The sequence below is a fragment of the Hakea prostrata genome, chromosome 10 (assembly GCF_041222555.1).
Source record: "Hakea prostrata isolate BN-2017 chromosome 10, UWA_Hpros_2, whole genome shotgun sequence".
Classification (NCBI taxonomy): Eukaryota; Viridiplantae; Streptophyta; class Magnoliopsida; order Proteales; family Proteaceae; genus Hakea; species Hakea prostrata.
This window is the reverse complement of record NC_142609.1, coordinates 42611562-42634811: the sequence shown is the minus strand read 5'-3', so window position 1 is coordinate 42634811 and position 23250 is coordinate 42611562. Positions and strand designations below refer to the sequence as shown.

Here is a 23250-nt window from a genome sequence, read left to right as displayed (position 1 = left end):
CAGGGAGCCTCTGATTCATGCCCCTACAGAATTGACTAGGACTTTGATTCGCCAAACATATCTGAAAAGAGTAAACTGGAAATAAACAATTCCGACATGAAATGAAGTTGATTGAGTGGGAAGTGGGGAAAAAGAAAAAAAAGAGAGAGCAGCATACATGGGAAAAGCAACTAAGAACAGTAAACTTGAGGCAAGCAAAGCAGACAATGGTACATTAAAAGCTAACATATTCTGTTAAACGAATTTGGTTAGAAGCATCATTATCTTGTAATACGAATAACTCAAAAAGATTATTCATAGTTTTTGTATATTTTTCAAGATTTTTATGATGAGAAAAAGATCCAATTTGACATTTTGTATTAGTGTCTTCATTCTGATAAAGCACTTGGATACACTCAGCATGAAATATTTACTTTTTGTTCCACTATTGTCATTATTCATCAAGTGAGTTGCTCTTACGCTCTTCAACAAAATCAGGTTCCAAAACGAAAAAACAAACACTTTATGGAGATTGCAGGTCTCTCATGATACACATGGATATGTTCTTATGTTCCAAAACGTTTTTTTTTTGTCAGGTGCTATTCTCATGGTATTTTATTTGAACAAAAGGATGCTGTGTGTTGTTCAAGGGAGTCTTCAACATTTTCCATTGTACTTACAAAGTTGCCCTTGTCTTCATTGCCACCCAAGGTTTCTGGCTGCATTTTCTTTGCCCACATTTAGAACAAATAAATAGATATTTGTCTCTAAGGCAGTAAAATGCAGTTTTCTTGGTTATTTAAGAACCAAAAAGGCATAAATATCATGAACTGGTGAAACATCACTAACAGAAGGCACAAGTAGGACAAAAGGGACAGCGGATGTGGAGGTGTAGGCAGTAGCAGAGGCTTACTTGAGATGGCAGGAACCAGGAGGCACACTTAACGAATGAGGCAGAAGGAATGAAAGCACGTAAAGGAGGGAATTCCATAGGGATCTGCGTCCATCAGTCATTAGGTGCAGGGGAGGGAATCGTATTGTAGTGGTCTGGAGATCCAGTATATAAAAGGAGAATAGGGGAATAAATGAGAAATCAAGAAGAAATTTATCCCTAACTACTTCTCTGTCTTCTTCCTCCTCTCTGTTCTAAGATGATTCTTATGGCACCACCGTAACACTGGTCCAACCTGCCGGATAGGCTGAGGATGCATGGTGTTGCCAGCTGGACGAAATCATGAAGCAGCTGGGTGTGACTTTGGCAGAGCACAGCGAGAAGCCATCGGCGTTGCAGACTACTGTCACCGAGCAGCAGGATACTCTCACAAAGCTGGTGACAAGGTTGTTGGCAATGGAAGGAAGAATTGAGCAGGTGCTCAGGCTTGCCAGTACCCCAGAGCAAACCCCATTGACCAGTCTGTCCAGATTCTCTGGTGCAGGGCTACCCACAACAATTCAGACATGCACTGTGGGGCTCAAGTTTCCCCATTTCAGTGGAGAAGACCCCCTCAGATGGATCTTTAAGGCTGAAAGGTTCTTTGACCACGACATGACACTGGACAAACAACATCTCCTGATTTTGTCTTTTCACATGGATGGGCCTGCAATCCATGGTTTCAGTGGATGTACAGGAAGCAACAGTTACCCAGCTGGCAGGTGTTTACCAAGGCAATCGACACAAGGTTTGGCTTGACAGCGTATGAAGACCACCAAGCTATGTTGGCAAAGCTTATGCAGACCTCTACTGTGGCAGAATAGCAATCACGATTCGAGGCTTTGGCAAACCGAATAACTGGCCTTCCCTCTGCTTTCTTAGTAAGCTGTTTTATCTCTGGTCTGAGGATGGATATATGCAATGAAGTTATGGCATTTATACTAGTTGATAAGGCCCAAGCTGTGGGGCTGGCGCGGTTGCAAGAGGCGAAGATTGCCATCAGTAAGAAAAGCTACTTACAGCCACTTCCCACCTCAAGTGAGCCTCCCGCTACTGCCTATAGCTCCTAACCACCTCCTCCACGTCAGCTGTCCTCTTTGTTGGTTGTCCTATTTGTGCCTTCTGTTGGTGACATATCACCTGGCTAATAAATGACTTGTCTTTAAACGATGTTGCATTTTTTTAGCATACTTCAAATTTAATCCACAAGTCTAGCTTGACTCTTGATCTTGTAGTACCTGTGCACCATGCCACCACCTATGCCAGCTCTTGGTGCTTCATCTACTACACCACCACAGTGGCATTGGAAAACAAGGCCATTTACCACTACTTCACAGCGCACCACTCAGTTTGTTCCTTAAGCTAAAGTTCCTACTGACTTACTTACCAATGGCCTCCTCATAAAGATATCTGTTCTTGTACTTGAAATCTGCCCAGAGTATTGAACAATTTTTTTTTTCTATATCTCACCTTCCATCTTCTTCCTTGCCTTGTCATTATCTACCAACCCCATTCCATCATCATGAGGCTTTATCTCATCCTAGGAAAGTAAATAAACCTTTGGGAAAGTATCTTTTGTGATGTTACACTTGGGAGTACAAAAAAACTTAGATGGTTCAGTTGAACAGCTTAAGGTCCATTTGGTTATGAAGGGTAATAATCATATGCACGGTGTGATTATTTGGAGACCTTTTCAGTGGTTGGCCACTCAATTTGGTCTGTTTCTTATATATCATTAGCTGTCAATCTTGACTGGCTTCTTTATTAGTTGGATGTCAAGAATGCATTTTGTATGATGAACTGCACGAGGAGATGTAGATGGATTATGGTTGACCTCCATGATATGTTACCATGCTGCTCAAGTGGGGAATACAAATATGAGTATGCAAGCTACACAATGCTATTTCTGGTTTAGAATACACTTGATTGCTACCAAGTGTATTCTTTTCACAATGTTATTCTGATCTCTTGCTCTATGTTCAGTGTAAGGGATCAAGATCCCTCCAGACCAGGGGAATTTCTGGCACTAGTTCAGAGTTTGGTGAAATACTGTTCACTCTCTAGTTGTATACTTGTATTGGGGTGTCGGGGAATGCTAGTGCATTCCAGCTTCTTCACATGTCATCAACACTCAAGCACTATGATAAGCCCCTCATATCTCGTGTGTATCTCGCAAGCACAAGAAGAAAGCTGGATTTGGCGAACAACGGCTAAGGAAGGCAATCAGATATGGTCCTGAGAAGGAGGTTGCTGAATAGAGAAAGCAATCAAATCTGGTCTTGAAAAGGAGGTCGCTGAATAGCGAATGATTTGCAAAATATTGCAGAATATTTACTACTGAATAAGAGGGATTTGGGGACAGGAAGAATATTGTGAATGAATTGCAGAATATAGCAAAATATTTACTACTAAATAAGAGAGATTTGAGGAGATTAGGGTTGATTAGAGGTTATAAATAGGGGTAAGATGTGAGTAGTAGTTAGGGATTATTTATGTGAGTGTTTGGGCAGTTGTAGGCTGAGGGGCAGCAATGTGCTGTGGGGGTGACTGGCACCATTGTAACCAGTTTATCATTGTTCATCGTTATTCTATCAATTAAATAATATCAGTTTTGCATTTGATTCGTAGGTTCTTATCACACTATCATTATTTTAAAATTGCTTCAAAGTAATGCTTCATACTAGCACTCTCACTATAGGGGGTGAATACACTGAAGGGGTTCCCCCCCCCCCCAACTCTAGCATGAAAATGTGAAAAATCTCAAAGACAATCCTTCTGCCCTAAATTTCTTTAGATTTTTCAGGGAGATAAGCAGCTACTGACTTTTCCTCACCGCTATTCTTTAAAGTGGCAGCAACCTCAACCTGAGGGAGATCAGCGAAGAATACTTTTTCAGAATTATTCAGCCCTTGAGGAGAATGTTACTGCCAGGCCTCTTAGATGGTTGTGTTGGTTGCTTATGTCAATTAGATCATTGCACCTAGTGATGATGCACCTAGTATTGCAGAGGTAACATCTTTTCTACATCAGCATTTTTTTATGAAAGACTTGTTCCGTCAACATTTTCCTTGGAATTAAAGTACTATTGAACCATAAAGGGAACTGCTTGACTGTGGTATGCTTTGGTGTGAACACAAGGACCCCGGGCCGAAACCCTAAGTGGGGCCTTGGAAGGCTCCAAGAAGCCACCCTAACATGGCCAACCCCTTATTAGAGTCCGGATCGTCTCCCTTGATGGGGAGCACTCCATGCTCCCTTGACGGCTGTTGACCACGAATTACAGGGAGACCCACAGGGTTAGGGTGATAGGGTTTTTTTTTTTACTTGTAGGCCCCATATAATTTATGGTTGTAACGCCATTGGGAGAGCACTCTGTGCTCCTTATCAGGGGAGATGATCCACACACACCCTTATTAGGGGGCCATTTGGGCATTTTTGCTCCCTTTTAATTCTAGAATTATTTCCAAATTAATTCAGAATTTTACTTGAGTTTAAATACTAAGTTGAGTTGTGGTTGGATTGGTCTTAAGGGTTTTGTTTTGATTGAAAGTTGTTTTGTTGAGTCCTTAGTTATCATTTTTTTTTTTTTGGATGAATAAATAATATATTAAATAGAAAGGAACATACAACAACGGTCTTTAGGAGGAAGACCGAAAAGAAAGGTTAAGACCCCACGATACAACAATGAGCCTATTCTTTGGGGTATCATCTATCAGGGGATGGGGAGAGGCAACAAGTCTAGAAGAAACATCAAAATAGATGGCATTCCATATCATATCTTTCGAGTGGGATTTGGAAGTCCATCTCCGAAGGTTCTGCTCCCACCAAAGATGATGGACAGAGGCACAGAACATCAGCTTACCAACCTGATCACAAATAGTAGAGCTTGTAAAGTTCCTCAGAATCCAAGACCACTCACTAGCAAAGCCAAAAGATAGCCTCGAACGGGGCCAAATGAAGGATAGGGCTTTTTCCTAGATAGATCTAGAAAAAGGGCAAGAAAAGAAAAGATGGTTTAGGTCCTCCGAACTATCCCAGCAAAGGATGCAGTTTGGGCTAACAGGGCTGTGGCGGCAAATAAGGAAGGATTGGGTGGGGAGGGCATGGTTGGGGGCCCTCTAAAGGGTAAGGGAGTGACGGGGAATGTGTCTTTTAAACCAAACCAGGGGAGGCCAGGGGGGTTTAGGGTTATGGGCATAGAGGAGGTTCCAAGCTAAAGAGGTGGAAAATGTTTTGGTAGTGGAGGGAAGCCAAATGGTAATGTCACTGGGGGAGCCCAAGATGGTGGGAAGGGAGTCTTAAACCTATGTAAAAATGGGGAGGGGAGCAAAGGACCAGGAGCCATTGGAAATGAAGGCGGACAAAAGGATGGTTTTCGGGATATGAGAATCATAGACTGCTCGGGGGCCAGAAAGGGAAAAGAGAATGCCCAACGGATGCCACGGGACAAGCCAAAAGGAAGTTATCTTAAATTGGCACATGTGTTTAAAGAGTTCTTATTAAAAGAAAATTCAGCATGTGCTTATTTAAGTTAACTTAAAGTCTAAGTTTAGCATGTGTTTTGAATTAGAGATTCCAATCCAGGGGTTTAGGTCAAGTGGTGGGATCCTTGTCTATTAAGGATTCCCACATAGGTTTGAAGTCTTTAAAGGCTATAAATAGCCAAGCATTCTAAGTAATTTTTCAGTTTTGATGATAATTAAAGTTGATTGAGTTAGAGGATCAGGGTTCCCAGTTGAGAGGGACCTTGAGTAAAATCTGCTCAAGTTCGGTTCTTCTTCTTCAAGTTTCAAAGTTTCCAGCTCTAATCAAGTAAGTATAGAATCCCCCACCCCTTCCCCCGCCTCTTACCTCTCACGCAAGACCACCCCTGTCCCTCCTCTCTCTTGCGCAACATCCCCCCCCCCCGGCCATTGCTGCTGCACCTTTGCAGCAGCATTTCTAGCCCCCTATGTCTCCCTCAGCCCCTCCCTACCCTCCTACAACCCCATTAGGCCCTCCCCAAGATCCCCCACCCTACGGTTCCCCACTCCCTTCCCCCCTGGTATCTTCTCCCCTGCGGCAACAGAAAACCCCTTTTCCAGTTACAACCTTAACCCCCACCCCTTGCCTCCCTTTCCCCTCTATTTTGGATCGCAAACCACCCCTAACCCCATTCCTACTCTTAATTTCATCTGTACTTAATCTTCTTCCCTAATTTCTGCAATTTTTTTTAAAGCTTCTGAAAACTCATACAATTCAGACCTTTATCAAGTCCAAGAATCAAGTTCTGAAGTTGCAGAAATGCAAGATCATCAGTTCTGAAACTGCAGAACAGCAAGCCAGTTCCCCTCTTGCTGCCCTAGCCAAAATTCCCTCCAAACCCTAGCTTTGAATTTTAGTTAAAGTTCACATCTGAACTAATGTTACAGCAGGGTTTTTCGGAGCTATAGAACACCCTAAACACACTGAATCAGCCCTCCTCTTTCCTGGAATTCCTGGGAAGCCCTTAGATTTAGGGAAACTCCAAAATACTCCTAGCCCTAAATCTGGGTTTACATCATGCTTGTTTGTAAACCAGTTGATAATCCAACAAATCCACACAAGTACAAGAGATTGGTTAGGAAGCTTGTCTAAGGGCCTGTTTGGTTATATGAGTCTAAAGATTTCAAAAATCTAGAGATTTCAAATCTATGGAGTTATAATTTATAAAATTAGATGTTTGGTTGTGGAATGGAATCTGTGGATTCATCCTAAAAAACTATTTGATCGACGTGATTTTTGTGAATGTGCAAATGTATAGGTTTTTTGAAATCTCTGGATTTCACCCCTTACCCATAAATCTACAGATTCATGTTTTTAGTGTAAAAAGGTGAATCTCTAGATTTTTACAACCAAACGGGTATAATTCTCAGATTCATGAATCTAGAGATTTGAAATCTCTAGATTCATGTAACCAAACAGGCCCTAACTGTTGCTAGACCTGACTTTCAAGGAGATCAGTTGGGAAACTTATTTTTCTGTGGTTACAAAACCTAAGATTTAGTTTTACTTGTATCATTTATTGGCCAATTCACTAGGAGTTGGCTTGTTATATTTTTATGATACCTAAGGAGGCTTCCAAGAAAGGGGCTCATTCTTCTTCTCCGCCCCACAAGAAATGGGTAGAATGTCGTGTGTTGAAGGAGAAATTGCATACAACTCCCTAGGGAGGTAAAAAGGTGGGAAAAAAATAACATGATATAATAAGGCAGCTAGTCAAATGACTAGTCCTGAACTACCCCTACATTACATGAACTCTAATAAGCTACTGCCCAACTATCATGTAGTGCTTTACCCATTACTCCCTGGTTACATCTCTTTGGAGACACTCGATAAATTGGAACATTACTCCCTGGTCACTTGTGTAGGCTTATAATACAATCTTCACATCTCACTTTTGTATCTCTTAATCAAGTTGCCCTCTTTATTCATGGTTTACTCCCATTCTCTGCAATCAGTAGTTCAGTACTATATATATGTATATATATTTGATGCCCATTCATGATGACTGAATTTGACTACATAAATTTATCATCTATTTTCCCAGTGCATACATGGGGTGATTACCACCTGAAAGACTGATACGGGTAAAGGAGAGACATGAAAAAAGAAAGGGGTGGGGGTGGGGGAAGGAAACAAAAACAGAGAGACATACCTACCTAATGATCTATAGATAATGGAAAAGGATATCAAATGAAGAATTCTTTAACCTGCAACTCTGTCCAAAGTGGACATCACCAAAATTATACCTGGACCACCATCTAGTCAGTGAGAAATGGTTCTCTGATTTCTTAGATTTAAAGATAAAATAAAATGAAATAAATAAATAAAATAAAAACTGGAAACTGGAAAGCAAAACACCTATATTCACAATAGTCAGGCCAGGCACACCGAGCTTTTCCATAATCCCAGTAACAATCCTCATCCCTCAAAGGTCCACGTTTAGCTGTTCAAGATCTATTAGACTTACGAAAGAAAGTTAAAGGGGATACAAATAATAAAAATCCATTCACCTTTTGTTACAAATTTTGATTCAGCATCAGCATGAATGTCATGCCACATCTGGAGCCACAACTCTCGCATTAAAACTGGAGTTCGGACAATGTGTCTGTGACTTGCTACAGGAAAGTAATGCAACTTAAGTGTGTAACTCCTAATGTATGAGCAAGAAATCAAAACAGAAAAAAGAACACTTTGTACTTCTTAATTGGCAGAATACATCGAAACCAATGTTTGTGTTGGAATACAAATTGCCCCTTAAGAGGACCTAGAGTCTGTAGAATTTCGAAGTACATGAAACTGGAGCAAAAATGCAAACTTAATGTTGGAGCATCTTATCATGCAACCAATAACCCTTTACTGTGATTCATATAGAACAAATTACCTCTGGCAATATTGGCTTCGTTGAAATATGGCTCTAGGGTTGATTACATGGATGCCAATGTTGTATTAAAAAAATATGAAGCTTCAGCAAAAAATGCAAATTTGATGTGGTCTATGTTGGAGAATCTGATCTGCCGCCTGTAACCATTTATTGTGATTCATATAGGACAAATTTGGAATTACTTCTAGCGATATCGGCTTCATTAGATATGGGTGTCTGGAGGGAAGAAAATATCCCTTAACAGATTGATGGGATTCAACCGTAAATATGAGAGTTAGTTTTGTAAATTTTCTGTATTTTATATTCTCCAGTATAAGGGCATTCTACTTCTAAATGTACAGCTTACCTATAAATATAGTCTCTTTTTGGATGAATCAATCAAGGAGATCACACTCTGAATCAGGATGTACTTTGATCTTCTATCTATATTTTCATCTTCCCTACATGATACAATAGATTCATAGCTGATCTCCAGATTCTCTGATAATCTGACAGTGATCATCTTCTCTCTACAATTAACTTCTACAGCCCCTTGCCCCATTATTGATATGCACTTTCACCTGCCGATGCACCCTCAATTGTGATGGCGAGCCCCAATGCCCTTCACCATGAACCCTGCTACTTCTCCCACCCCTGCTATTCCTTCTTCTGGTCTGAATGTCTCTTGTTGGAGTACTCCCCATCTGTTAGTCCCTTCCTAGTTGGGATACCACTTACCAGAGCACCCCTACTTCTGCATCCTTCTTTTCTTTCCATCTAGCCCCAAAAGTGTCTCAATTCTTCTGGTGGCAGTCTTCCAGTACAATCATCTCCTCTGCAGCCGCAGCAACACCAGTCCCTGCATCTTGAGATCCCTTCATCATCGCACCACTGCCATGCACCTCCCAACCCCTTGATCATCATAACCTTGCCCTGTATCGTCTACCAAGTCCGGCATCATTGCACATTACTGCCTGCAATTTCTTTCCTTTCCGGATATAGATATATCTGTTACCTATCCGTTAGTGTTTCCTAGTTGGGATACCACTTACTAGAGCACCCCCATTTCTGCATCTTTCTCTGCACAATTCTTGAGTGATGTCCTTATTACTGCTGGTAAAAACCTCCAATAAACCTGCTCCCTTCATGACCTAGAATAACTACTTTAAAAACCAAGCCTTAAAAAAGTTAGATTCTTACTCTCAATTTTCTGTTCTTCGACAGCAGAACCACTTACCAGCTATAAAACCATGAGTCAACCTGACAGACACCTCACTTTATAACCTAATCAATCTTATTTACCAAACATCCCAGTTTTCACTTTCATTGCAACTATCTTCTAGACCTAGACAACATTCTTCTCTCCTAATTAAAGCCAGTAGCTTGAATGTTCATAGGGCTTTGAGTTTAATTTCATTCTTTGTAGGCTGAAAATTGTTGTTGAACCTAGTTCTAAATTACGAGGGTAAGCTCAAGCAGAGTTTTTAAGGTGGGGAGGATTTTCTTTGGCTCATTTACTCCCGAATTGTTTCTTTCCATCTGAGAGTATTTATTATTCTTCTCATTTAATCTAACATGCATGGACCAAGAAAATGTCCACAATGCCCACAGAAAAGGAATAGTGCAACACAAATTAAAAAAATAATAATAAAAAATAAAGAAATAAAAAAAGACTGGAAGTTGCCATAAAGTCCCACCGGTTACCACTATATTAAACTTCTGAACTGGAGAAGCTTTGCCAGATGGCTAATAGCAGTCACATTTTCACTCACTCTTGTAATGAATTGAGTGCCAATCAATATTAAAGGAACCTATTATATCATGAATGACGTTTATGCCTACTGCTTGGACATAAAGAGTGAGCATATAAAGAGACAGACTTTTGATGTGGAAGCACTCCAGTTTTTCATGCACTCTCTCAAGTAAAAATAGATTATTGTCACCATACCTTTATCAATCTCCCAAACTGCTGTCCTCTTTCCTGGAGTACTTTCAGAATCTTCATAATAGGTTACATACTTAACCCGAGGAGCCCTTGTCATGTTTGGAACTACATCCGCATCATGATCATGCTCTACATTCAGGTGCACTTGTACATCAGACCCATCATGCTCTGACTGCAAATTTTCAGAAATAAATAAAGGAAAAGGCTGAATTCTATTACAATGAATCCACACTTCCTGCCAGAAGTCTAAATTACAAAGGAGAAATTTGGACTTCTACAAGTGATTTTACAATATAATATGCAGTTACTTTTTTAGAACAATAACATAACAAGAAGAATCTCCATTTGGTCTTTTATTTACCTTGAGAATCCCATGAACAAGTCCCTATGGATTTAATCAATGTTCTAGTGCATAGAGAGGTGTCCATGTAAATATGTGGATGTAATTGAGACATGTATGAAGGCATGGCGACTAGTGTGGGATCTTCGGAGATCAGCAAGGTTTAAGATTTTGTTCTGTCTTGAGGTTTCTGCCACCTTGAGACGACTGACATCTTGAGATTTCGATGAGATCATGCTGAAACCTGGCAAGCCTGGTACAAATTCTGCCAGGTTTCTGTGGGTATTATGCTGTGGGTTTGGTTCTTTTTGGACAACCTATTTTAGGGCTTATAAACACATATCCATGGTTAGCTTGGTTAAAAGACAACTCACAATAGTCTTTTGGATTTGCACTCTTGTTTGCGTGTATGCGGTCAAATCTGAATGTATTTCAAACATCTAATCATTCTTGAAGTATAAATTCACATTCATGGAAACCCTATTTTAAGCTATATTCACGCATTTGAATGATCATATTGCAAAAACAGTTACTGGAATAAGTGTTATGTATTCACCCTTGATTGACAGTGTATGAGTGTACTGTTGACTCCTTATACATTGGTTAAGTACTCGAGAGCATAAAGAATAAGCAATTTAAAGTCTTGAACAAGTAATGAAGTGAATCATTATTATTTAGTATTAGAGATTCATAAGTTCCTGGGGTTTCAACCAAAATTTCCAAGTTTTTGAGATTTTGGACTGAAATACCCAAAATTTCGTCGAAATTCCGGTCATCCAGACAATTTCATCTTGCAGGAATGTTTCGTTTCAGTGACCTAGAAACATAAAAAATCTCGCAAATTTTTTTTTTTTGCCAAAATTGCACTACAAAATTCCACTAGATTTCAAACCATCAAGGTCAGAGCAAGGAATTCTCAAGGACAATTGGGTTACATCAGGGATTAGCTCTAAACCCCTATCTTTTTGCGCTTATCACAGATGGCCTAACCAAAAGCAATCAAGAATCAAGACAAGGTCCTGCAATATCTGCTCCTTGTTGATGATCGCATTTTTAAAGAAGGAATTAACGCCCAAAAAACGGAGATCAACCTTAGAAACAACAAGTTTTTAAGTAGAATGAAAACAAAGTATATGATGTGTAATTATAGTAAAACTATGACTGATATTAACATGGCATGGATTGACGAAAGAGAGATTATGCAAAGTGGAAATTTTAGATATTTAGGGTTAATTGCAAATAGGTGACATAAGATGATGTTTCCCAAAGATTAACGTAGGATGGTTGAAGTGAAGCGTGCATCTGGAGTCTTGAACAAAGTCCTGCAACACTATTCCTTCTCAGGTAGCTCAAGAAGGGACCTGTTCATATTGATCCCTTCCAATGCTGCTGCTGTCAAATATACCTCCACTATAATGCACCTAACCTAAATTCTGCTTACACAGTTGCACCTAGTTCCTCTCTCATGCCTTCTTTTCTTCACAATTATTCCTGTAGGACTGCATCTCTGTCTTGGAGGCACCTGGTCCCAATCTGCATGCTGTGGTAGTTGATCCTGCTTCATCTGATAGAAGGTACCATCTTACACTCATCACCCACCTCTTTGATTTGGTTTTAGTGGTACTTGTTACTCTCATTCTTATCAATCTTCCTTCCAGCTATTCACTACTTTCATGCAACTTACTGTTTGAAGGAAATCCAGGGTGGGTTAACTGCACTTTATTAATCAGACTCGTAACTGGAACATAGTTCCAATGCCTAAGGATAGAATACCATCGGCTGCAAGTTGGTTTTCAGGATTAAAATCAATTTTGATGGCTCTGTCAGCACTTTAAAGCGTCCCACATTGCCAGGGGCTTTTCAGGAGTATAGGCATGAAGAGACTTTGATCCTACTGCAAAGATGACAATTGTTTGCACATCTGCTCTCTATTTCACAAATGGCCTCTCTTTTTAAATAGGGTCAAGAATGCCCTCCTTAATGGGCATCTGACTGAATAGGTTATATGCCACGTCTCCCTAACCTCAGTCATGCATCTGTCCATCTCCGTAAAAGCTGCCACATGCTCTTATGGCTTCCAACAAGCTTGTCGGGTTGGTTTGAGCGTCTCCAATTTCATCTGTGCTTCAGATTGGCTTCACATCCAACCCATGTGACCATGCTCTCCTTGTTTATTCTGTTCCTAGAGGGCCTAGTTTGTTATTATTATATGTTGATGATATAATTGTTACCAGACCTGGAATGTTCAGGCATAAAGAAGATTGAACAGCAACTGTGGGGGTGCATTTGCTATGAAATATTTAAAGCCCCTATGTTATTTCTTTGGTATTGAAATGGATTCCTCTCCTAAGGTCTTTCTTCTTTGATGTATCTAGGGTTGGACCCCCCCCCCCAAACGAAATGGGCCCAAGCCCAACTGTGAGCCAGGGAGGCTGAATCCATCCCAAGGGTAGAATAGTCAATTCCTACCCCTGGATTGAGCTATATTGAAGACCAAAGTCCAGTATTTTAGTTTATTTTGAAGAGAGTCAGAGAGTTGTAAAGCAGTGTTTCCTTTTAAGAAGTCCTATTTTAAGGATAACTTAATTAGAAAACTTTTATTTCCTTTTGCAGTCCAGTCTGTTTGTTATATAATTAGTATTAGGTAACTTAAGTGTGATCCTAGATCCAAGGTCTGAGATTGCACAGTAATTAGATAGCTTGTCAGTGTCCAATTCAAGTTGTGGCAGGGCACTAGCAGTCAGGGTAACCCAGTAGGAGTCTGAGCTTTTATTCAAGCTATAAATAGCCTTTCTAGTGTAAGTTTTTTTCAGAGTTGATTGAATGAAAAAGAGATTTGAGAAAACAGACGGGTAAAGTCTTGGGGATCTTGGGAGGAGAACCTGCAGCTTGCTTGGTGTTTTGTTTTTTCTACTTTCAAGACATTCATTCACAGTTTTCAGCATTCAACTGAAGCTCCTGCAGTTCATCATCTACCAAGTAAGGATTAAGTCCCTCCCCCAGCCCTTCCACTCCCCCTTAGTTTCAGACCTTATAACCACTCCCCTGCCAATTGCAAATCACCCCCACATCTCCCCCTCACTTTTCCCTACGTCCTAGGTCATTCCCTTGAGTTTGCAAGCCTTCCCCTTCCTTCCCTTGTTTCTGTGCAAGCAGCAGTAATAGTCCATTGAAAACCCTAATTCCCAAGCCCCTTAGACTCCCAAAACCCTTTTCTAGAATCACATCAAGCTTAGGATTACATTCCCCAAGCCATCAGCCCTTTTAAACCATTAACCCCTAATCTGAAAATTTTCTGCAACTCATCTTCTTCATAGAAAGTAGCAAAAAAATTTGAATTTCCAGATTTTTCTGAAACTTATCTATTTCTGCCCCAACTTCCCAGGCCTATCTTAGCCCTAAATAAACCCTTATTAGTATCCCTAAACTACCAAATCAGCAACCCTAGACCAACTACCAGCCCTAGCCGAAACCCTAAATGTTCCAATTTGCTGCTGCAACTTGTATACAAGGTCTTGAAAGTGAACCCTAATTCTGGGATTACATCATTCTTTCTCAATCTAAATATGCATCTGGCATTGTGCATCAAGCTTGCTTGATTGATGATTGGACTGCTGTCAACCTGACAGAGTAACATGTGAAATTCAAGAATAGCAGAAGCACAGTATTCTGTGCACAAACCAATTTCTATATCATAATCAGCCAATATCTAAAACCTGAAGCTTTCAAGAATGTCTATGTTCAAATCTATCAAGTACCTCCCTTGAATTTTCATTTCATTTCAAACCATCCGGTTATGTATGCAAGTGTCCTATTGATGATTTATAATTATTCTCTAGTTTAGAAAGGTTACCTGTGGAGCCCTTGTTATATTCACTTTAGATCCTAGCCATGTTTTGCAGAATGAGAGGGAATGGTATGGTACCTGCAAAGACACTTCACCTTTGAAAACATAATGGACACGAATATAGAAAGTTAAGAGCTAGAAGAAAAACCAGGCATGTGAAAAGCATCCTTTACATAAAGACAACATTGCATGAACTATTTCCTGAGCATACCGTATCATCTCCACTGGCATATCCAGGATTTCCGTTTACTAGATTCCCTGACCTGATAAGAATAAAAAAACACACCCATGTTAGAGACTTGGTGTTCAAACTGTCTAAGATGTATTATTTAAATCTCATCCAACGTTAGAAATTTGAACCTGATAGGCCTCTTGAATAGTAGCGAGCATATACTCGCAAAGAAAGAAAAAGGACCTTGGGATCTGATGTGCGACAATTAACGAAGGGAATTAGATCTGGGACAGGGGTTGCTAAATAAGAATGAATATGGGGGATTCTGTTAAGGGATTAATTTAGGAAACTATTTACTATTAACATTAGGGTAGGGTAGTAAGTGAGGATTATTGATTATTGTCAAGGGAAACAGGGGGTAGAGCTGCTGCTTTCGGGTAGCCGTTGGAGTACATACTGCTGGTTGTGTCTTTGAGTATTTGTGTTTCTTCACTTTGGTAATCAATAAAGCTTATTATTATTATTATTATTTCTGTGTTGCTGTTCTGCCACCGTTAAGCTGAACTTGGGAGCTTAACAGAACCTACTTATTAAAATGGGAAATTTTCAGCGCCACCCCCTTTGTTACCCCCAAATATTAATGCCACTCCCTGAGGTATTCGATTTGTCAGACAGACCCCCCAATACTAACATTGTTAGTTTGAATTAGTTTTTACTTATCCATTTCCAATATTACCCTCACATCCTAAGTTTAAAAACTCCATCCATGATGCATATCTCCCAAAATTTATGAGGATTTATGATTAGAAAAGGAAGTCATCATGGGCGTTAAGGGAGATTAAAAAAACGAGTTGAGTTGGGTTTTTCCTTCAAGGTTATTCTTGTCCTTTTGAAATATTTAACTTCCTTACATTAGCACTTAACTATGATTTCCTAATGGCAGGTGTTGAGAGTAGTATATCTACTAGTAGTTAGTTAGTTAGTTACATGTTAGTTTGTATAAATACACTAATACTACTTCTAATAAAGGTATGTGAGAAATACATTTACTATCATGGTATCGAGCCTTTCTTTCTCTGGAGTTCTAAAACGGGTTTGAGAAAGGGTTTTTGGTTTGGTCATGGTACGAGGAATTCGCTTGCCACCGTCGTTCGATGTTCCATCATCTTCATCGGCACCGGCAACTTCTCTAATCTCGTTAAATGTTGCTGCTGTTCTTCCTATCAAGCTTACCTCTACCAATTTTCTTTTGTGGAAAACTCAATTTGTTCCTCTGCTTCGTGGATACGATCTTATGGGATATGTTGATGGATCTTGTACTCGACCTATGTCTTCGGTAGATCTTTATCATCTAATGATCTTGTGCCTTCAATTTCACCGCGGTTGCTTGGGATCGTCAAGATCGCTAATCCTTAGCTGGATCGTCTCTTCTATTTCTGGCGTGCGTTGCACATATTTTCTGAAGAACCTCTGCTCGCTTGGACGATTTGAATAGGTCTTTGCAGAGCTCTTGTTCTATTCTTGACCTAAGAATCGTCTCTTTCAAGTCCAAAGAGGATCTGCGTCAATTTCGATTATCTTCTTGAGATTCTTTCAATCTCCGATGAATTAGCACTGCAAATAATCCGATCTCCGATGAGATCTGGTTGACTACTTTGAGGGTCTTGGTGAGTGTTTCGTGATTTCTCAACTTCGGTCTTAGTTCGTGCAGATCCGTTTCGTTTATTGAACTCCAAGGCTTATTGATAACTCGAGCCATATCGTGTATCTGCCTCGATTCGCTTCCTCAATTTTGACGGCAAATGTTGCCTTGAGAGTTCTCGTTCGCCGGCGGTTCTCCGCACTCGGTTTAATCCGGAATCGGTTGCGTGAGTGTCGTCGGTCTTCTATTTTGGTTCGGCACGACCGTGGAATCGTCGTTCTATGGTCGTGGTGTCTCAACTTCGAAATTTCAATAGGTTTCGTGCATCCGAGTCTCCACGATCGCATGGTCTCAGATGTTAATTCTTCTTGGATCGAATTCTTTCTTAATGAACCTCGTATTGATCGGTTGTGCATGCGAAGGACACTTGTGTGCACGTGTCCTCGCGCTTCAACCATGCCTATGTTGGTGTTGGTTTGTTGTTCTGCTATGTCCTCTCTGCGTCTTGTACTACTACCGGGGGTGCTTGATTCGGTTCTCGTCATATTATCTCGATTTGGCTCATCTTAGTGTGCGAACCTTATCAGTGCCGTGTCGGTTATAGGTAATGGATCTGCTATGCAAATTTCTCATGTTGGTTCTTTGATTGTTCGCCAATTCCTCTGTGTTTCGTTTAACAAATGTTCTGGTGTTCGAGATTCGTTGTAATCTTCTTTCTGTTTCTCGTTTTCTTGAGGACAATGATGTTTACTTCATGTTTCTTGCCAATGAATTTCGATAAGGATCGGGGAGTCATCGGTGCTGGTCAGGGACGGCATTCTAATGGATTGTATTCTGTTGATTTTTTGTGCACATCTTCTTCATCCGAGGTTCGGTTTCATTAGCGTCTAAAGTTTTCTCCTAAAGCTGATTCTGTTGCTTTGATCTTTCAATCTGTTGATTGGCACGGAGACTTGGTCATCCCGCATCTCGTGCCATGGATGTTATGCGTTCTTTTGGTTTGAAGATTTTAGTTTCTTTTCTATGTGTAATGCTTGTCAATGTTCTAAAAGTCATAGACTTCCGTTTGTTTCTTCCACCACACCCGGGAGGACCCTTGGATGTAATTCATTCGACTTGTGGGGACCTGCTCCATTTGTGTCTTATGATGGGTTTCGTTACTATGTGGTTTTTGTTGATCAATTCACCAAATATACCTGGGGTGTATCCACCGAGTTGAAGTCCGCGTGTTTGATGTTTTCAAGAGATTTAAAAGTCTAGTTGAATCTTATTTTTCTTCTAAGATTTGTGTGATGCAAACTGATGGAGGTACAGATTTAGCAAATTAAATCGTTTTTGGCAAATAGTGGTATTACTCATGGAGTTTCATGTCCATATCGCCACCTCAAATGGAATGGCTGAAAGAAAACATCGTCACATACTTGAGTCAGCTCTTGCAATGATGTTTCAAGCACATTTACCACAAATATTTTGGACTGCTGCTGTGAGAACTGCGGTCTATTTGTTGAATCGACTTCCTCTTGCTGCTTTTGGTGCAAAATCACCTTTTGAGGTCCTTTTTCAGATGTCACCAGATTATGATTTGCTAAGAGTTTTTGGTTGCCTTTGCTATCCTTGGTTGCGGCCATATGCTAGCTCCAAGCTTCATCCGAGATCTCATCCTTGTGTATTTCTAGGCTATCCTGCATCGTACAAAGGCTACTTGTGCTATGATCCTCTCACCGGGAAATCTTACATCTCACGGCATGTTATTTTCTCGGAATCTCAATTTCCGTTTGAAGGTCTTGTTAATTCATCTTCACTAACTTCTTGTACACAATGGTTCTCTGTGGAAACTCCATCTGTAGTTTTAGCTGAAAATTCAGTTGTAAAGCATTCTTGTAATGGCTCTGATGGGCCTTCATCACCACTTAATGAAAGTACCCCATCCCCTCTTGGATCGCTAGCTCTTGCTGATGGGCCTGAATTGGGCTTTCCAGCTGGACCTCTACTACAAGAGATACACACGGGTTCGTTGGTTTTGCCTCAAACCATCTCTACCTCATGTGGAACTTCCTTTCCTACCGGACCTTCATCAGATAATTTTCCAACAACATGTCTTGAGCTGCCTCATCACAACACTTTGGATACATCATTCCATTCAGTCCCGGATTCTTTATTGGATCATACTTCTAGAGATTCTCAATCTACTCTAATCCCTGCACCCTTACTTGACAATACCGGGATTTCAGCTATTACCAACAATCATCATATGGTTACGCGGTCCAAAACTGGCTCCTTAAAATCCCGTCTTCCATTAAATCTACTAGCTTCTTGTGAGGATACAAGTGTACCTACTACATATACTCAAGCTTGTCGTTTTGAACATTGGAGAAAAGCTATGCAAGAGGAAATTAATGCTTTAATTCAGAATGGCACTTGGGTCTTAGTTCCCTCTCATCAACATCAAAATGTGATTGGCTCTAAATGGATCTTTCGCATTAAAAGGAAACCTGATGGATCTATAGAGCGTTACAAGGCACGTTTGGTAGCCAAAGGGTTTCATCAACGCCCTGGTTTTGATTTTGGAGATACTTATAGTCCTGTTGTCAAACACACTACCATTCGTATCATATTATCCATTGCTCTTTCCAACAATTGGCCCATTAGACAATTAGATGTCTCCAATGCCTTCTTACATGGAGATCTTGAGGAAAATGTTTTTATGGAACAACCATCTGGTTTTGTTGACCCTACATTTCCTACTCATGTTTGTCATCTCCGAAAGTCTTTATATGGATTAAAACAGGCACCTCGAGCTTGGTACACTAAGCTTACCACCTTTATCACGGCTCATGGTTTTATTGGTTCTCGACCGATACGTCTTTGTATTATTATACAAATTCTTCCGTCACATTGTATGTGTTGATCTATGTGGATGATATTTTGATCACTGCAATAGCTTGGATGCTATTTCTGCTCTCATTAAAACTCTTGCCTTGCTTTTGCTATTAAAGATTTGGGAAATCTTCATTATTTCTTGGGTATTGAGCTAGTCGTTCGATGAGGGTATCTTTTTATCTCAAAGAAGTACATCACCGATCTATTAGATCATGCTAAGATGAGCAATGCTAAGCCAATTGCTACTCCTTTTGCTTCTGGTGCACCACTTTCTCTTTTGGATGGCATACTTTTATCTGATGGAACCGAATATCGTCATGTAGTTGGTGCATTACAATATTTAGCCAACACACGTCCTGATATCGGTTATGTAGTTAGTCGTGTTGCTCGTTCATGCATTCTCCTACGATACTCATTGGAGTGCGGTCAAGCGAATTTTGAGCTATTTAAGAGGCACAATTGATATGGGTATCTTCTTCTCCGGACAATCTTCTATGACTCTTACGGCTATTCCGATGCGATCGGGCCGGATGTCCCGATGATCGCCGCTCTACTACCGGCTTTAGTGTTTTTCTTGGCAATCATCTTATTTCTTGGAGTTCTCGCAAGCGAGAGAACTATTTCTCGTTCTTCCACGGGTTAGTACCGTGCTGTTGCATCGTTGCCACGGAACTTCTATGGATTCGATCATTATTAGGAGAAATTGGTGCCTTTCTTCCCACTGCTCCTGTGATATGGTGTGATAACATTGGTGCTACCTATATGACTTCAAATCCTATTTTTCATGCTAGGACAAAGCATGTTGAGATTGACTTTCATTTTGTTCGTGATCTTGTTGCCTCTCGTCAATTTGTTGTTCGATACGTTTCCACTATTGATCAACTTGCTGATCTGCTTACCAAGGGATTGCCTCGACTTCGCTTTCTTGCTCTTCGGGACAAGCTTACGGTATCTACCCCGCTTCGCTTGAGGGGGTGTGTTGAGAGTAGTATATCTACTAGTAGTTAGTTAGTTAGTTACATGTTAGTTTGTATAAATACACTAATACTACTTCTAATAAAGGTATGTGAGAAATACATTTACTATCAGCAGGGGTATCTTTGATATATTGTTATCCTATAATTGGATAACTCAGGGGGTGGCATTAGTTTTGGGAGGCGACTCAAGGGGTGGCGCTGAAAATTTCCCTATTAAAATTCAACTACAGCAAGTTAAAATGGTTTGTTCATTGATTTCTAGTGTGTCATGAATTATTCGATCATCTCAGAGTTAGGTGCACTGCTGCATACCAGGTGTACAATCTTCCCCTTCTAATAAAAACAAAAACCCATAAAATCAAAGCCAAATTCTGCCCAACGTATACAAATGTGCCCATATTTTCACTAGGAACATGTTTTTATTATTTACTTCATGTCCTACATGGTTATATTGATATGAAACTGTATTAGAGATATTAGGGGATTCAATTCCTCTGCCAACACCAACATGGTTAGCTCCTTCATTAGATCAATCCACAGAGTCTCTGCAACCATCATTTTTTCTTGCTTTCTGAAGTTGGAAATTGGCTCCAGAATGCCCTTTTTACCTCCTTCATACTGTAGTTTTGGTTCCCATTTGAATCATGTTTGAAGGTTATGGAGAGCTTTCTATTTGAATTTTATGCAGACACATTTTTCTAATATGCTGTGAGTTAGTATATGGGCCTTGGATTTCGTGGAGTTTCGGGTTTCACGGATCTCTATTATGGGATTATGGCACACCAGAAGCTACAACCTGTTGGTCCTGTTCTATCATTTGTAACTCATTGACTAATTAATCTTAGGTTTGTTAGGATTTCAGTTTTTGCAGCATTTAGAGAAGAGCAATGTCTAACTAGGAATTCTGATGTCATTTTGTAGAGTTAAATAAATTTATCAAGCAGATTTTGTTAGTATTTAACTGTAATGCCGCTATTGCTTTATTTCCTGAATAATGATCTCTTTACAATTTTCCGTATGCTGTTAAAGAAGAGAGTCAAATTCTCATACTCAAGTCCAGTTTACACTCCCTATTTGCTATATACATCATGTAACTTGGGCAAGCAATAAAGTTTAATAGAACCTTGAATCCATAGTGATGGTTTACTCTTTTATGTCATTTTCTCTTTTTCTATGATAACATTTAGTGAAGGTTTGAAACTTGTAAGACATACTATTTTCTAAACATAGATAATATCTGGTGTTTCTCAATTATCCCCCAAACAAGAAACAGATAATTACATCATCCACTTCATGTGATTCTCTTTTTTCTTTTGGGTGGGGGGGAAGATGACATCAGGAGGATTGGAAAAAGATTTTGGTAATTATATCATACAACAAATTCCATCCATTATAATTACCATCCAAGTTAAATTGAATTTGCCTTGAGTAATCAAGAGGGGGAAAATAATAGACTTGCCTTAAGAAAAGGGCTCCTTCATGCTCATAAACAATATCAGTTATGATCCAGTTATCAGGATACGGTTTGCCACTTGGTGCAAAATAGTAACCAACCTGTTTTCCCAATAGCCAGGATACAGTAAATATTTAATTAAATGAAAAATTAATATGAACAACCAAAACAAACAAATAAGTATCTGTTGTTCTCAAAAAGAAAGCAAATTGCAAATGAATACTGGAGTTTATGAAGAATCACTAAAGAGGGAGACATTTTTGTAAATTTTTGGAATTTAATTTCAGCAACTATTCAGAGTTCCTTCTGGTCTTTATTCTTTCCCATCCAAACTCCACTTTTGCATTTGGTTGACTAAAACAGTTTTAACTGAAATCACATTTAAATCATTATGAATTTATAAATTATAACATCATTCTATAGCCTTCAAGAATATAAACAACAACAACAACAACAACAAGCCTTGTACCAACTAAATGGGGTCGGCTACATGGATTCTTGCCCTCCAATCAGTTCTGTTCAAGGCCATGCTAGATACAAGGCCTAAGCTATACATATCCTTTCTCACCACCTCTCCTAAGGTTATCTTAGGTCTACCCCTAGCTCTTCTAGTTCCTTCAATATGAATTATATCACTTCTCCGTACAGGAGCATTTATAGGTCTCCGTTGAACGTGGCCGTGCCACCTCAAATGACTTTCTCGAAGCTTATCACTTATGGGAGCAACCCCTAGACCAACTCTAATATTATCATTTCTTATCTTATCCATCCTAGTTTTGCCACTCATCCATCTTAGCATCCTCATTTCTGCTACACTGAGTTTATCTATATGATTCTTTTTAACAGCCCAACACTCTGCACCGTACATCATAGCTGGTCGAACAACGGTCCTATAAAATTTTCCTTTAAGCTTTAATGGAATACGCCGATCACATAAGACCCCGGACGCACCTCTCCACTTGATCCACCCTATTTTAATTCTTTGGGAAACCTCATCTTCTAAATCACCTCTTTTACTTATGCTTGAACCTAGGTACCTAAAACAATCACTCTGAGGAATCTCTTTATCGTCAAGTATCACCACCTCATCATTTGCCCGATCATGACTAAAGTTACAAACTAGATATTCTGTCTTCGATCTACTAAGTTTAAAGTCTTTTGATTCCAAAGCTACTCTCCATGATTCTAATTTGGTATTAATCCCCACTTGGGTCTCATCAATCAACACAATATCATCCGCAAAAAGCTTACACCAAGGGACCTCATCTTGAATGTCTTTGGTCAATTCATCCATTACCAGTGCAAATAGATATGGGCTTAAAGTTGACCCTTGATGTAACCCAACTGTTATCGGGAATTTATTACTTTGTCCCCCCATTGTTCTAACACTAGTCATCGAACCATCATACATATCCTTAACTATATCTACATATTTACTTGCAACACTTCTTTTCTCTAGTATTTTCCAAATTAACGCTCTAGGGAATTCTATCATAAGCTTTTTCTAGGTCAATAAATACCATATAAAGGTCTTTCCCTACATTCTCTATACCTTTCCATAAGTCTCCTAATTAGGTAAATAGCCTCTGTTGTAGATCTTCCTAGCATAAACCCAAATTGGTTCTCTGTAACTGTAGTTAAGTGTCTTAAACGGGTTTCAATTATTCTCTCCCATAATTTCATTGTATGGCTCATCAATT

The 23250-nt window shown here is 39.8% G+C and overlaps 1 protein-coding gene across 3 annotated transcripts in view; it reads right to left on the bottom strand.

The window, feature by feature from the left end:
* The window catches only part of PSAT1 (phospholipid sterol acyl transferase 1), a 78059-nt gene that overhangs the window by 1625 nt on the left and 53184 nt on the right, over positions 1 to 23250 (bottom strand). Inside the window, exons 9-16 of one of the 3 annotated variants that reach the window (XM_089136212.1) lie at positions 21557 to 21651; positions 14638 to 14689; positions 14433 to 14504; positions 10243 to 10411; positions 7945 to 8049; positions 7793 to 7877; positions 7587 to 7680; positions 2 to 61 (exon numbers count right to left, since the gene is read on the bottom strand). In XM_089136212.1, the coding sequence (XP_088992338.1) occupies positions 7599 to 7680; positions 7793 to 7877; positions 7945 to 8049; positions 10243 to 10411; positions 14433 to 14504; positions 14638 to 14689; positions 21557 to 21651 (660 nt within the window). In that variant the 3' untranslated portion in view covers positions 2 to 61; positions 7587 to 7598. Of the gene's footprint in view, position 1; positions 76 to 7586; positions 7681 to 7792; positions 7878 to 7944; positions 8050 to 10242; positions 10412 to 14432; positions 14505 to 14637; positions 14690 to 21556; positions 21652 to 23250 lie in introns of all 3 variants that reach the window. The other 2 variants (XM_089136213.1, XM_089136211.1) reach the window with 2 other exon arrangements.